This window comes from Uloborus diversus, chromosome 8 (genome assembly GCF_026930045.1).
Source record: "Uloborus diversus isolate 005 chromosome 8, Udiv.v.3.1, whole genome shotgun sequence".
Taxonomy (NCBI): Eukaryota; Metazoa; Arthropoda; class Arachnida; order Araneae; family Uloboridae; genus Uloborus; species Uloborus diversus.
The window spans coordinates 22,277,576-22,292,549 of NC_072738.1; the positions used below are offsets into that span (position 1 = coordinate 22,277,576).

Here is a 14,974-nt window from a genome sequence, read left to right on the forward strand (position 1 = left end):
GAAAAATCTGGTATTTTGAGATTCATTATATCTTCCACCGAAGTCGGTGCGTGTAATGTCGAACGGGGCAATCGAGAATTAATTTATTTAGAGGGAACGAGTTTTTTTTTTTTTTTTTTCCCTCCTGCTCCGTGAAGGTCACTGCAACCGCGGCCATTTTAACCATCGATTTACTATTTAGTTACGCCTTGGCTGGCTCCGAATTTGAAATCTGACTCCATCCGTTTAATAACGAAGAATGATAGATGTTATAGCAGTGTGAAAAGAAAAAAAAAACACCAGATAGATCAATTTGGAAAATGTAATGAGCCATTTTTTCCTATCTCCGGAGAATTTTGTCTGTTTATGTACTGAAGCGTTTCTGACAAATGTTGTTCTATATCGGGAAGACAAAAATGAAATATGCATCGCGTTTACTTAAAGTACCAGATAAACGAAACATGCATCACTACCTCATAAAAGTCAATAATTTGGAATCAATGTTTGTAGCAGTGTTTATAAGTTGATTTAATAGCGTTTTTTGCTCGAGGCATTTTGTTATCATTCCTCAGTCATTACCACATTCGGTAACTAAGAAAAAAATTATTTTTCAGAAGCCTGGAAGCATAATTGGTCAGAAAATACAATGTTCTCACGAAAATAGTAGCACATTTTTTTTAGAGGCCGCTGAAGTTGAGTTGTTCTGGTAGCAAATTTTTTGTAAATTCTTCGTGTTTCTTTTGAAATCTTTCGTATTTTTTCAACTTTAAAGTAAGTTAAAACTTGTAAATATATCCGTTTGAAGCTCATTTGATATTATCAAGTCAAAATAAAATTGTTGAGTCTTTTCTTTTTTTTTTTTTTTTGCGTATTTCTGGCAGTTTTTTAAAGTTTCTCTCTTTTTTTTTCTTTCTTTTTTTTACATTTTCTCGTTTTAAATTTTAACATTAAAAGATATATATTAGTTTGAAAAAAATACAAGATTTTTAAAATTTAAAAGTGATGAAAATGCCCCCTTGAAATTTTTAGGCAGTTAATAACAAATTCTGTCAAGCAGTGAGAGACTTCTAGCAAATGAATGACGTGGATGCCTTAAAATATTCATAACCCACCAAATATATCATGATCATGAAAATTTAATGTAAAAGTAAAACAATAAATTTAAAATTAAACATAATTTTTTTTTTGATTACCCAGCGACCATACTGAAACCTGAATGTCTAACATTAATATCAAGCATTAATAATTTCAAATTTGCAATTAAGTCACTGGCATGAGTCACTTGAATATTGCTCATTCTCACTTTCATCCTTGCATTTAATCTTGCTTTTACTGCCGCCAAAACATACACAAATAACAAAATAAAATAGTTTGTCCCTTTTGTTGGAACATTTGTTTGAAACACAAAGTCTTTTTCCATGAACGAGATACTTGTTTCAGCACATTTTTTAGCATGTACAGATGCGAATGCCACTGTGTGGTAATGTTGTGAGTAACACAATGATTGTAGAAGTCAAAAAGATATTGTTACTACTCTGATACAGTACAATATCTATATTTTCGACACTTAAAAAGGTTTTGCAATCAAATATTAATTTTATGATTTAAATGCACATGTTGTTTTGACGAATCGTAAAAGATATCTGTATATATAAAGTAGCTTGTCCTGACTGACAATCAACGCACAGCCAAATCTACTGAGGCTAGAAAGCTGAAATTTGGAACATAGGTCAATTTTATAACGTAAGCGCGTGCTAAGAAAGGATTTTTCGAAATTTTGATTTTAAGGGTGTGAAACGGGATGGGGAATGTTCTGCATCATGTTTCTCATGAACGGGCTCGAGTTCAGGGTCGAACCAGGTATTAAAAAATTCGAAATTTTACGAGGGTTACGAATATTTCATCCTCATCCACGTAGGATGCTAATTAACGGAGATATTAATTAAAAATTCAATTTTATGTCTACTTGAACATACGTCTATGCCAAAAAATGGTCCGATTTTTTCGGTTTTTATACCGTTGGAAAGCCTGTAAAAATAATCATTTCGAAAATATCCGAAAGGACTAGAACAGCGGACATCGAAAAATGACTACAAAAAAGTTACAAGCGTTTGAAGTAAAAATTAATTTATTTCAAAAAGAAATTTCTTCCTCCATTTTTCGCGCGAGATTAATTTTAGCTTGTAGAAAAGCTGAACATTATTATTTGCTGCCATTTCTTGCTTGAGTATAGCAAAGTAAAATTTCTTGCAATTGGTTTTTAACGCATTGGGGCTTTGTCTGTAGTAGGGCATTTAAAATATATTCCCTGTTGATTAGGTTTTTGCAAGGCGATGTTTTCATGTGCGCTTTTAATGGATGCGTAGTCTTTAAAAAAATCTTACTGGTTTTGTTTACGTTATTTTAAAGCATGAATGATATATTTTAGTTTAATGGCGATACTGAGGAATATTTCTCTGATTTGAAAGGTATTTTTTATGCTCTTAGACCCATTCTGATGAATATTTTCGAAACTATTCCAGACGAAGGTTTTAAAGAGTGCCGTCGACCAGAGCCGGCCTTAAGCCGATTAGAGCAAAAGATCCCAATGGGGCCCCGCGCCAGCAGGGGCCCCGCTCTAAAAAAATATTTTTTTTCCTCACAAAAGAAAATAAAGGAAATATAAGGCTCAAACGAACTTAACTGATATTAATCATAATATGCTTAACTGATATTTAATCTGGCGGGTATGGAGCTACTTTCAGTGCAATTGAGGTAGTATAGGGGGAATTTCCTGAAGCTTTTAGCATCCCTATTAAGTCCAAAACTACTAGTCTCAAATAAATTTCCTGAAGAAAAAAATAAAACATATAGCCAGCTAAAAAATTTTAAATCCATATCTAAGGTGGTATCTGCTGTATCCTATAACTTCCGATCAAGAGAAAGGAACTAGGTAGTGGGGAACCAAAGTACAAATTTTTAATGATTATTAGCAGTCCGCAATAACGTAAGGGTCAAGGACCCCTATCCCAGGATCTACTCGTATTACATGGGCAACGTGGAAATTTACATGAAACTCCGAAATTTCAGGAATTTCCAAAGCTATCTTTTTAATTTCATTTATATATTTACTTTTATTATTTTTTTACTTTCTTTATTAGTATTGATAAAAAAAATCTTAAAACTTAGCAGCAATGCCAATTTTTTTACTACACAATTAACACCAACGTAAGTGCAATTCTGAAAAATAAATAAATAAATGATAAACTTCAAATACTGCGTATTTAATACGCGGAAAACATCTCCATAACAATTCTAAAGAAAGCAAATTGCCATTCTTCTTCTAACGTTTATACATATAGAATGGAATTTGGATTTTAAATCTTCAAGGTCAAAAAATTACAAAGAGCCAACCAAACCCTGACATCTCTCTTAACGTGACTGAAGATGCGTGTTTAAGACCTTTATTTAAAAAAGTTCAGGAGAAGGCTACTCATACGCTCACCCTGACCTCAACGTTATCACAAAAAAACTGACTAAAATTACATCATTCAGTTTTCAATTTTAAAGGATTTCCAAGGAAGGAAGAGATTCATAAATTTCCTTCTTCTCTTCTATCGTCTCTAAAGGTAGCCTAAAATAGTGTTTTTAAGATTCAAATTTCGAAATATTTCATGAGGAAGGTCTCTGAAACATTTTTACTATCTAATGACCCCTTTCTTTAGCATCAGCACAATAGCTTAAAATTTCCCTTTTAGAAAATACTACCACAAGAAAACACTCGAACCCTTCCTTCAAATAGATAGCATAAAATTCATTTCAGTATCGAAAAAAATTCCGGGGGGAAACTCCTCCCGTTTCCCCTATCGTTACCAAACAGGGTATAAAACTGAGTTTTTTTGCGCCATAAAACCCTTTACTTTGAAAGTTTTCCGTAGGAGATCACTAAATTCCTTTCTTTTCCATTTTCATCAAACATCATCTAATAGGGACAAAAATTTCTGAGAGTAGCCCTCAATTCCCTATCGTTACCAAAATTAATCTAAACTTATCTTAAATTTTAAAATAAAATTTGGTAGGCGGGGAACCTCCGCCTCTCCCCCTTTCCCTTCAGTTTACATAAAATTGTTCAAAGTGGCGATTTTAGACGTCAGCTTTGAAGACTCTTCCAGGGACTGTGGGTGTTTTATCTGACCTCTAATATCCCTCTTCTCTCCCCCCCCCCCCTCAAACCTCATCTCCGTACCAAAACTGCCTTTTTAAACTTCAATTTCGAAAAATTTCCAAGGAGAGCTCCCCCGTTCCCTGCAATTCCGTTCCACTTCTGACACCCCAAAAACGTCTGGTCTTTTGCTTGTGGTCAGAAATTACTTTTTTTAGGACAGATACATTTTGGTGCATTTTCCTTTTCTGTCCTAAGTTATAAATTGCGCTACCCGCTTACTTCCAACAGTGAAGGGGTTCTCACTTCTCAAAGTTGCACAATAATGATCGATAGAAAAATGATTTTTTACTGGGTGGGTTGATTTATTTCATGAAAATAAAAATTAAAAACTCCAACTGAATGGACTTTTATCAAGTTATTTCACAATAAGCGAACTAAGAATTGGAAGGGAGAAGTCTACGGTGACCATCCGTCCCGGTTTTGGAGACAATATTCCACATTTTTTGGAGTTTATTTAATCAGTCATGTTAAATTCCCATAATATCGTCCAATTTTACAAAAAAAAGGAAGAAAAAATCAGCATCTGGGAAGTTATTCCCTCAATCCCACACTTCTTTTGACACCCCAATTTTCTCGTGCACCAACCGCATGTGATTGGGTATAAAGATTCTCAGAGCTACTTTTCTTACGTTTTTAAAATGTACACTTATTTTTGTGGCCATTCATTCATTCTTTTCTTAAGAAATAAAAAAAGTAAAAATCGAACGTGATATAGAAATTTGAAGGAAGACGGATAGTTGCGGAAGTTTCGAATCCTTGCCTGAATTTAAAAAAAAAAAAAATCGGTCAGCAATTCTCGAATTTGTACGATCAATCTGTAAGGGGCCCCCGCCAGATTTCTCTAATCGGGCCCCGCATGTGCTAAGGCCGGCTCTGCCGTCGACTCTCTTTGAAAACTGTTATCGGAGACACGTTTTCTTCGTTATAGATACTTTACGGCGCATTATTAATCTTGGCGATTGTTTTTGTTTAGCTTACTGTTAGCATGTTTGATTATACCTATACGCAGAAACTATTTATTTGGCGAAACCATGCATTATTTTGTCACTGTGCTTTTTTTTTTTTTTTTTCTTGAACAAAAAAACAAGGATTGAAACAAAACTAATAAAATGAAATGTAATTTTCTAAATAATTAAATCAAGCCATTTAAAGTAAAAAGTCCGCCAGATGAAAAATCCCAGTAATTCGGCAAATAGGCTTTAAATGATCCATTAAGATGTAAAATTATTTGTTAAATGATTAAATCGAGTCATAAATAAAAGCGAACGTTCCATTGTAAGCATATTTGGAACTACTTTGATATACCCCCCCAAATCGGAAATTTGGCGACTTTTTTTCTCGCCAAGCAAAATACCTGGTTTTCAACAACAACATATACAGTAGGCATAATGAAAGCTAAAAGATAAAAATAATTAATAGAAAAAAAATATAATTGGAAAATACAACCAGATTTGCGGAAAAATACAGCAAGTCAGAAATCTGCTTGATCACTTCACAAAGAAATAGCGAATGAATGAAATGGCGCTAAAACATTATGAAATCCAAAAATTGTTGCCACAAAACTTTCAACAAAACTTCAAAAAAACTCAAAAAATGGTACAAAATACAAGAAAATACTAAATTTGGCAACAGCAAAAACCTAAAAGCTGAAAAATCCTAAATTGGCAACACCAAAATAAGAAACAGCAACCCTAAAAAGTCCGTAGGGAGTGCCAGATTTGGCGCGTAATTTTTGGGGGGGTATATCAAAGTTATACCGCATATTTTTCAAATTTTCTTACACTGTAAAAAAACTCCGAAACGTTACTGGGTATTTCCGTGTTACGTTTCGGGATTTTAATGGTTTTTACCCACTTCCTGGAAAAATCAAGTATCACTGTCAAAAGTTTTCCTTTATTGTTACATGTTACACGAATGCAGACTTTTCGCTGTTGTGAAAAGTATTTTTAGCTTCCAGTTTAAAGATTAACTGTGTGTATTTATACAGCGTACCGGTTTCAGTTCTATTATGGTCCGTCCATGCTAATTAAGTTCCCAAAGGAAGCGAATAAGTATGGACCACGTTGCTTTGCAAGAATTGACGGCGAGTAAAATTCTCGTTACTTACCAGCAATTTTGGCTTAGCTTTGGCCATTTTTGCAACAACGCTCTTGGAACCCTGGTAAATCAGGAAGATGCCAAGCTAATATATTATACCTTCCTAAGTTTTCTATGAGACTCGACGGGCTTTTAAGGAAAGGTTTCTGCATTTTTCAGGAGACTTCCTGTATAACATCAGGAAGGTTGCTGAATGTTAGCGGAAAACGTTCCTGGATTTTGCAAGATATGTTACTGGCAGACATTGGGCGCATCAGCTGCCCATTATTTTCCAGGAACGTTTCTGAATCGTTTTTACGGTGTACATTTTACGGGTTATGGGATACAAGATTTCCATTTCGTTGTAGATGTACTGTGTTTTTTAATTACGTTGTTTTTCTGCTGGGTAATTTTCGTTTAAACATTTTCGTTAAAAACATGGGATCGCTAATTGGTCGGAGTTCGCTACGCTCGCTTATTGGATGGGTTACTGTAGCGCTGTCGGTTGGCGAGTTTGGCGATAAGCAATAGAATTGCAGGATTTTTTTACAGTTTAAAAGCTACTGTTAATGTAATTTTGATACATATTTTGTTTACTTGGCGAAATATTAAAATTGCAAATAATTATTTTCATCTATTTAAAGGCTCTTTACGCATTTAGTAAATTTAATTGATTATTTTACATTAGAGGGGGGAGAGGAATTCCTTTTATTCATGGAACTTTTTTTCTTTGATCATGTTGCTAATCGATCGAAGTTTGCATCACTCGCTAATCTGTTGGGTTACGGCAGCGGGGTCACTTGGCGAGTTTGGCGATAAACATAGATTTGCGGAATTTTTCACTTTTGAAAGCTACTGTTAATGTAATTTGACTCCTTTTTCGTTTATTTGGCGAAACTTTTTAATTGCAAAAAAAAAAAAAAAATCCGCTTCACTCGCAAAAATGCTGGGTTCCGGTATCGCGGTCGTTTGGCGAGTTAGGCTATAACATAGTTGGGAAATTATTTTAAGTTTTAAAGCAACTGTAAATCTGATTCAATGTTTTGGCAAATTGTTTTGAATTCCAAAGAAACCTTTGTTTGTTTTTAACCGAATGAAATACGACTTTTTCTTTTTTTCTGCCGACGATTTTCGAATATTCCACGAGATTTTTTTTTCTTTTTTCGTTAGACAGATGGGATAGCTAATCAATCGGAGTTTGCTTCGCTCACTAAGAGCTGGGTTACGGTAGAGTGGTTGCTTGCCGAGTTTGGCAACAAACTATAGAAATGCGGAATTATTTTACATTTGAAAGATACTATTTGATGTCTTTTTTGGTTATTTGTTGAAACATTTAAAATTGCAGATAAAAAGCGCTTCATTCGCTAAAGAGCAGGGTTATGTTAGCGTGGAACTTTGGCGCGTTAAGCGATGAACGACAGTTGGACGATTATTTTGAGTTTTAAAGCTTCTGTAAATCTTTTAAAATGTTTTGGCAAATTGTTTTAAATTACAAAAAGACTTTAAAATGTGTTTTTGAAAAATGATTATTTTACAAAGGGGGGGGGGGGGCTTGGATTTTTTTTTACTCAACGGAATTCCTTTAAATTATTAACACGAGCATCGCCGGGCGGATACTGCTAGCATATATATAGTATTTCAAGTTACGAAAAGTAACACATGAAAATACGACGAACTTTGAAACTAGTATGTTGTGGCCATCACGAAACTTTCTTCTATATCTTTCTTGTGAATTCTGATCAATCCCTATGCTTGAAAAGAATGCAATATTCCCAGCAAAAAAAAAAAAAAACTTGACGACCGTCCGAATTCCTGAATTCCCGCAAAAGCAAAGCAAAGAACGGCTTGAAAGTTATTTTAAAAGCCTTGCTTGAATTAATTAGATGTTTTATTTGTTAACAAACATAAAATGGCAACAGTTATTAATTTTAAATCATTGCGATAACATTTCCGATTATCTCCCGAAAATTAAAATCACGTGAAATAAGCAGACGAGAATATTGTAATTTATCTTTCTTATTGTTGCATTTATAAAGCTATTTTTATTAACACAAAAAAAAAATCAGACCCCCATCTAGCGATTGGCGCCAAAATTGAAAAAACGCCTATTTACAAATAGATTCACATTTATTCCAAATTTCATCCAGAACGTAGCATTACTTCTTGAGAAATGGCACTCACAATGAAAAAAAAGAACATTCGATTGCGCCACCCCCCTTTTCAGCTTTTGACACCAAAATAAAATCAGCTCTTATACCCACTAAGGTCTACTTGCCGATAAATTTTTCTTTCATTCCGTTCATTATTTCTTGAGATACAGCAGTCACAATTGACGACAAAAAACGTTCTATAGCTCAACCCCCGTTTGAGTTATTGCCACCAAAATTGAATCAGCACCTGTTCCTGTTAATGGCAACATATGGTCCAAATTTTGTTTGATTCCGCCAGTTACTTCCTGAGGAAAAGCAAGCACGCGTAACTCAAAAAACGTCCCATTGCTCCACCCCCCTTGGAGGAATTCGCGCCAAAAACCAATGGGCACAAGTTCACATAGGGGCACATATGTGTACCAAATTTCGTTCGATTTCGTGCGGTAGTTTTTGCTGTAGAGCGGCCACAAAAAACTGGTCACACACAGACGTGACACACACACATACACACATACATACACACACACAGACAGACAGACATTTTCCAAAAATAGTCGAAATGGACTCAGCACACCTCAAAACGTTCGAATCCGTCAAAATTCGAAATTCGAAAATTTGCACGAATCCAATACTTTCTTCTATATATTAGATATAGAAGAAAGTAAAAAGAGAACTCAATGACAACTTTTTAAACAAAATTTTAAACAACATACGTACGTTAATTAATAAAAGTAACCGCAATTAATATTGCTACCAAGGCCGTGCCGAATGGGGTTTTTTAGGGCTTAAACCCCTTTCATTGGAGCAATGATTAAATAAACAAAAAGCTTTACTTTTAACACATAGCTTTACGTGGCAAAATTAAAAATTTGGAGATAACCAGTACAAATAGTAGGGGAACCTCTTGTCCTAATTCTCGTCTTGGGGCAAGAAATAACACTAGTAGCTCAGTTAGGTTCTGCTGTAAAACATGATTTAGAAAAAAAAAATAATAAAAGCCTGCATAGGACGTTACCTTTAAACGCGTAAAACTCAAAACTTGAAAATATCCACTGATATCCTTTTGCTTCTCCCTTTTTCATATGTCTTCTGCAAGTGCTCACGAATCCGCCTCAAATATACATTTTTAAAAATGTCTTCTTCTTTTTTTTTTCACACTATGAAATGATGTGCTAATTAATTATTAATTGCTCTTTGAAATTCACTTTACGGTACACTGTCAAGCGAAACCCATCTAAATGACACCAATCATTTACTATCGTGATCAATTTTCTACAAAAACAAATCTCTTAAGAGCTCGATGATTAGCAGTTTTGATGTAGTATTTGAGCGAGGATATCTCTAAAGTGAGAGCCATTTTTACTTTTTCATAAGTATCTTCTTAACTCCTACAGCTAAGACACTACTGAAGAATTTTTAACCAGCTTAAGCTGATTAAAAATTCTTAAGAAATAAATCAGTAGCACTTAATATAGCATGTCATTAATAGGGGATTGACTGATTGATATACCAGTCTGTGCGCGGAATGGGGTGGTTAGCCGGATTTCCAGACCCTGGAGCCGCTCCCGACTAGGGTTACTATAAGGTAACCAATAAAGTTCTTGCCGTTTTTACTTTGCCATTGAAAGAAGTGATAATAGGTATGCAAAATTCTTGTGTCACTTAGTTTAATCAACTGACAGATATTTAAATTAGTGTATCACGTATTTTAAACACCTGTCGGGTGAGACTAGCTATAGCGGGACCCGTACAGTAGGATAATGAACTGGAAGTGTCAAAGGAGCTCGTTCGGTGTTGTTTGCTTTAGGATTTTAGAATGGGTACTGCTTCCTACGTCCCAAACGCACGACCGCGGCCATGTACTCGCAGCAATTGTAACGTGTACAACAAGCATTGCAAACGAAGGAGCCATCACTGGTGAATTGCTAAGGATTACTCTTCCGGCATGATAACGCACTACCGCATATGGCACGAGTGGAAATGGAAACCGTTTGACGACTTGGTTGGGAGACTTTGCGGCATCCTTTGTATTCACCGATCTATCGCCAATAAATTACCACATCTTTCACTCCCTATACCTTCGCAGAAAATCCTTCATGACAAAAGTTGACCAGTGAAAAGCACTTACAGACTTCTTTGCATCCAAGACACCCGAATTTTACCGCAAAGGGGTTGCTCAGCTAGAGCACGTTGGCAGAAGGTCCTCAATGACGATACAGATTACTTCGAGGACTAACAGTTGGCTATACGTTCTGTAAGCCATATTTTTTTCTGTCAATAAAAACGGGAAGAACTTTATTACAGGGCGTTCCAAGATTGACGGACACATTTCAAAAATCATTAAAAATTAAACGGGCAGCGATAGAAATATACCGTGTGTTTCATTATGCTCGGGATAACAGTAAATTTTCAGACAGACAAGAGGTAAGAATTAGTTACCATATTCCTCAACAGATGGCCATAGGCGGATTTACGGGGGTGCCAGGGGGTGCGCCGCACCCCCAAAATTTTTGGTTGGATTTTGAAAAAAAATTAGTTTAATATATTTCACTCAGAAACGCAGTTGGGGGGGGGGGAAATTCATAGCTACTATACTAGTAAATTTACTTGAATCCAGTGTATCACCACACGTCGCTAGTGCAAGAAAAACATAACTGTGCTCATATTAAGAATTAAAGTAATTTTATCCATTTGGAAAAAAAAAAACCTAATAAATAATTTCATGCAAATAAAGAAACTTCTCAAACAATTTATTGTTCAGTGCTGTGTTATTGTATAGAATAATTGGTTCTGTAATTGGGTATTTATTTGTATATCGATACAAATTCTTCTATTTTAAAACAACAATGGCTAATAAAGTCCAAAAAAAAAAAAAAAAAAAAAAAAAAAAAAAAAAACATAGCTATTGCAAGAAACTTTATCAATAAAATCTACACCGAAATCAATCGAAAACCAAAAATTTTAAGATAAATAATCAAAAATTTTTGAAGGAGGACTTCCGGACATTTTGCTGCAGTTGTGCATCCAGAGGGGAAGGGGCACAAGACTGGTGACCTTCTCCGCAAAATGCTGAGTAGATGTTTTTAAAAAAATATTCTTTATTACTGAAGAGAAGAAAAGTTCTCATTTTGGGAAAACGCAGTTATTTTACGAAAAAAAAAAGAATGTTGGGAAAAAATCTTACTAGTCCTCAAAATGTTTCTTCTCCAAAGCCCTTTCCCCAGTTAAAGTTATTACAGAGTATCTCAAATTTCGTTTCTTGGGCTTCACTTTCGCAAAATTTCCAAGGAAGATCTTCTAATCACCTAAATACATCGAAAATCGTTTAAAATTGCGTTTTTGGAGCTACAGTTTTGAAAAACTGCAGTGTCCCTAACGTTACCAAATATGGTCTTACACTTATGTGTTTAAGACTTTAATTTTGTAAAATATTCGAACAAGGGCCTCTGACACCCCTTTCTCTATTATCATCAAAGAGTGTTAATATTTTGGTTTTGAAAACTACTATTAAAAACTACTATTTCGAAATATTTAAGTGAGAGAATCCTTTTTTTTTTAATACCATGGATTATTGCAGAAGAACTTCATTTTTAGGACTTCAATTTCGAAAATTTTCCAGGGGAGAGCTCCAGAACACCCCGTCCGGTAACAGCATCAAAAATTGTCCTCCGTAGTGTTTTTGGAACTTCAATATGAAAAGTTAAAGATGTAGCGTGGGGGAGGGGCGGGGTTACGTATTTCTATCTGCGTTTCAAAAAATCGATTGGAGACGGTCTATGAGTCTCATTCATAACCCAAACTATAAATATGGACTATAATCACATTTATAAGACTAAAATTTCTAAAAATAGCCTTGGAGCCAAATGTACCTTTCTTGCCTCTAAAATATCACCAAGAACTGTAAAACTGCCTTTTCAAAACTACTATTTTAAATTTTTTTCTGGGACGTGAATCCCATTCCAAACCAGTAGCTAGATTCACCCATTGCTTCTAATATCGACTTTCGTTTCAGAATTTTTCTGCAGCTTGAAATGTTAAGATTTGCTCATCCCCTAATCTTACTAAATATGTTTTACATCGCGTTTTTTGGACTTAAAATTGTGTCCCGCCCTAAAATTATTTTCTGATTTCGCCACTGCCTTGTTATTCCGGGAATACCCCCCCCCCCCCTCCACAGATTCCTGTTATTGTTGCACCCCCAAATATTTCGACCTAAATCCGCCTATGCAGATGGCGTTGGCGGTATTTTAAAAGGTGTGAAAGAAAATGCAGTCTATAAGATCGCCAAAATGGTCGGTATATTTGAAAAATCGATGCTGCTCGATTTTTTTTTTTTTTTTTTTTTGAGCAATCACGATTGCTTATTGCTTTTATTTGACTGTTTTGATGTCCTACGATTTTATGTTCCCACCAGCACCCTCTGCAGCGTGACCGTCGACCGGCTCCTCACGATGCTGCTACTCTAGCGAAAGCCAACTCCAGGTTGCGTCAATATCCTACACTTACACGCATACATACACGCACGTACAAACAAACACATACACACACATACGTACACCTACACACATACACAAACACATACACACACACGCATACATACAGACACCTACACATACACACACACCTACCACAAACACTCTTACACACAACTACCCACACACTCATACCTGCACACAGATACAAACACACACGTCTACATACACACACCACACACAATCGTGATTGCGAAAAACAGAATTTGAATTCCAGATGTCAAAAATCAAATTAATTTTTATTTTTATTTATTTATTTATTTATTTATTTATTTTTTCAAATACCAGTCACTTCTGGTATAGTGCGATCGTAGACTTCGTTTTCCGTCATATCTGTTTGGCCATCGCCATCTGTTGAGGAACGTTGTAACTAATTTTTACAATTTGTCTGAAAATTTACTGGTGTCGTAAGCAAAATGCTTCAAACGGTTTTTTCTGTCGCTGAACATTTAGTTTTTACTGATTTTTCAAATGTATCAGTCATTCTCGGAACACCCTAGTTATTTTATACTTTTAAATACATTGCACTACCAGTTTTTTAATTTAAGATGTAACATTTAATTGAAATAAATGATTCGTTTCGACGGAACGGTAGTTCATTTCAACGGCCATTTAAAATCGCAAGTGCGGATAGAAATGACGTGCTTGGAAGCGTAAGAGATAGAAAACGAGTTTGGGAGGTCGTTCTGATGATAAAAAGTGCATTAGCAACAAAATTTTATAAGAGCATCACAAATATGCACTTTATGGCATATTTGTGACCAACGTCTTCCTCATACATATATTAAAGCGAATGATCGAGTAACGCTCCTGAATTCATCAGGAATTAATCCTCGCGCTTAAGCCCCTTAAAGAGGACAAGCCAGCTTATCTGACATTTTAGTTCAAGACTGCTTTGGAACCAGCCTTGTTTCTAGTATTTATAAACACGATATAATATTCGCTGGTTGCAATGTCGTAAAACAATTGATAATAGGTTGAGTAAAATGTCACTTAAGGTAAATCTTTCACTCCTTATTTGTTTTAAATTTGTATTAAATAAATCTTCTTTATTTACGGAATAAAATAATCAAACATCAATCGACGGCAACACATGTAAAACTGTAGCACCAGTTTTCTGCAACGAATCTTTTGTACGAAGACTAATTTTGTCCCTCCATCGTTTTGGAACCGAAATGTCGGTTACGTCAGCTCCTCTTATATAGTGACCTTACCTCACGCCACGGCATGATAATTTGACAATTTGTTTTGGTAATGTTTAACATGTAGGGAAACGCTTTATTGTGACAAGTCTGAACTGGATCCGGTAGCTTAACTGTTTTACTGGTAAGACTCATTTCAGGGGAATGAAGAAACGAAAAAGTGGTCAACAATGAACGCTATCTACTGGAGTTTAGGGTGAATCCACTATGGTTGGGGTTAAAATTTTGACTATCAAAATATCACCAAACAGGCAATGGCTTCGTTCAAATGTAGAAGCAATTTTCACCCGTCGTAACTTGACGGGCGATTTTCTAGTCATTTATATTTCTGAGCGAAATTTTGCTTAATTTGCTCAAGCCATTGCTTTACAATTTAATTGCGAAAAAATTATCTCGTAATGTTAAAAGGATTTCTGATACTTCAGCGTGTAATACCTAAAGTTTAGGTATAAGAGAAAAAACTTTGCCCCACCCAACGTGGTTAAGGTCCTAAACTACGTTGGGTACGGCAAAAATTGCTTTTTTATATCAAAGTAAGAACTAGTCCAACAGCACAAATGTCATTTACTATATGAAAATGAAATTTTTTATGAATTGTTAAATCAATATTCGAAAAAAAAAATGATCTAGAACCATACAATATTTTAATGGGTAAACAATCTAGAAGAGAAATTACATGAATATCTAAAATTTGAGCTGAAAATATTCAGTAGTTTTTACGATATGCTAAAATATCAATTTTTCTTCCGTTTGAGGGCCCATACAATGTTTTCAAACTGAAATACAAGTAGTTGATTTCAATATAAAGAAGGATTAAAACTGGTCAACAGA

The 14,974-nt window shown here is 35.0% G+C and overlaps 1 protein-coding gene across 1 annotated transcript in view; it reads left to right on the forward strand.

Moving 5' to 3' along the window:
* Positions 1 to 1,787: 1,787 nt before the first annotated feature.
* Positions 1,788 to 14,974, forward strand: part of LOC129227962 (uncharacterized) — a 113,654-nt gene continuing 100,467 nt past the window's right edge. The window contains 1 exon segment of the mRNA XM_054862587.1: positions 1,788 to 1,839. Coding sequence (XP_054718562.1) covers positions 1,788 to 1,839 — 52 coding nt within the window.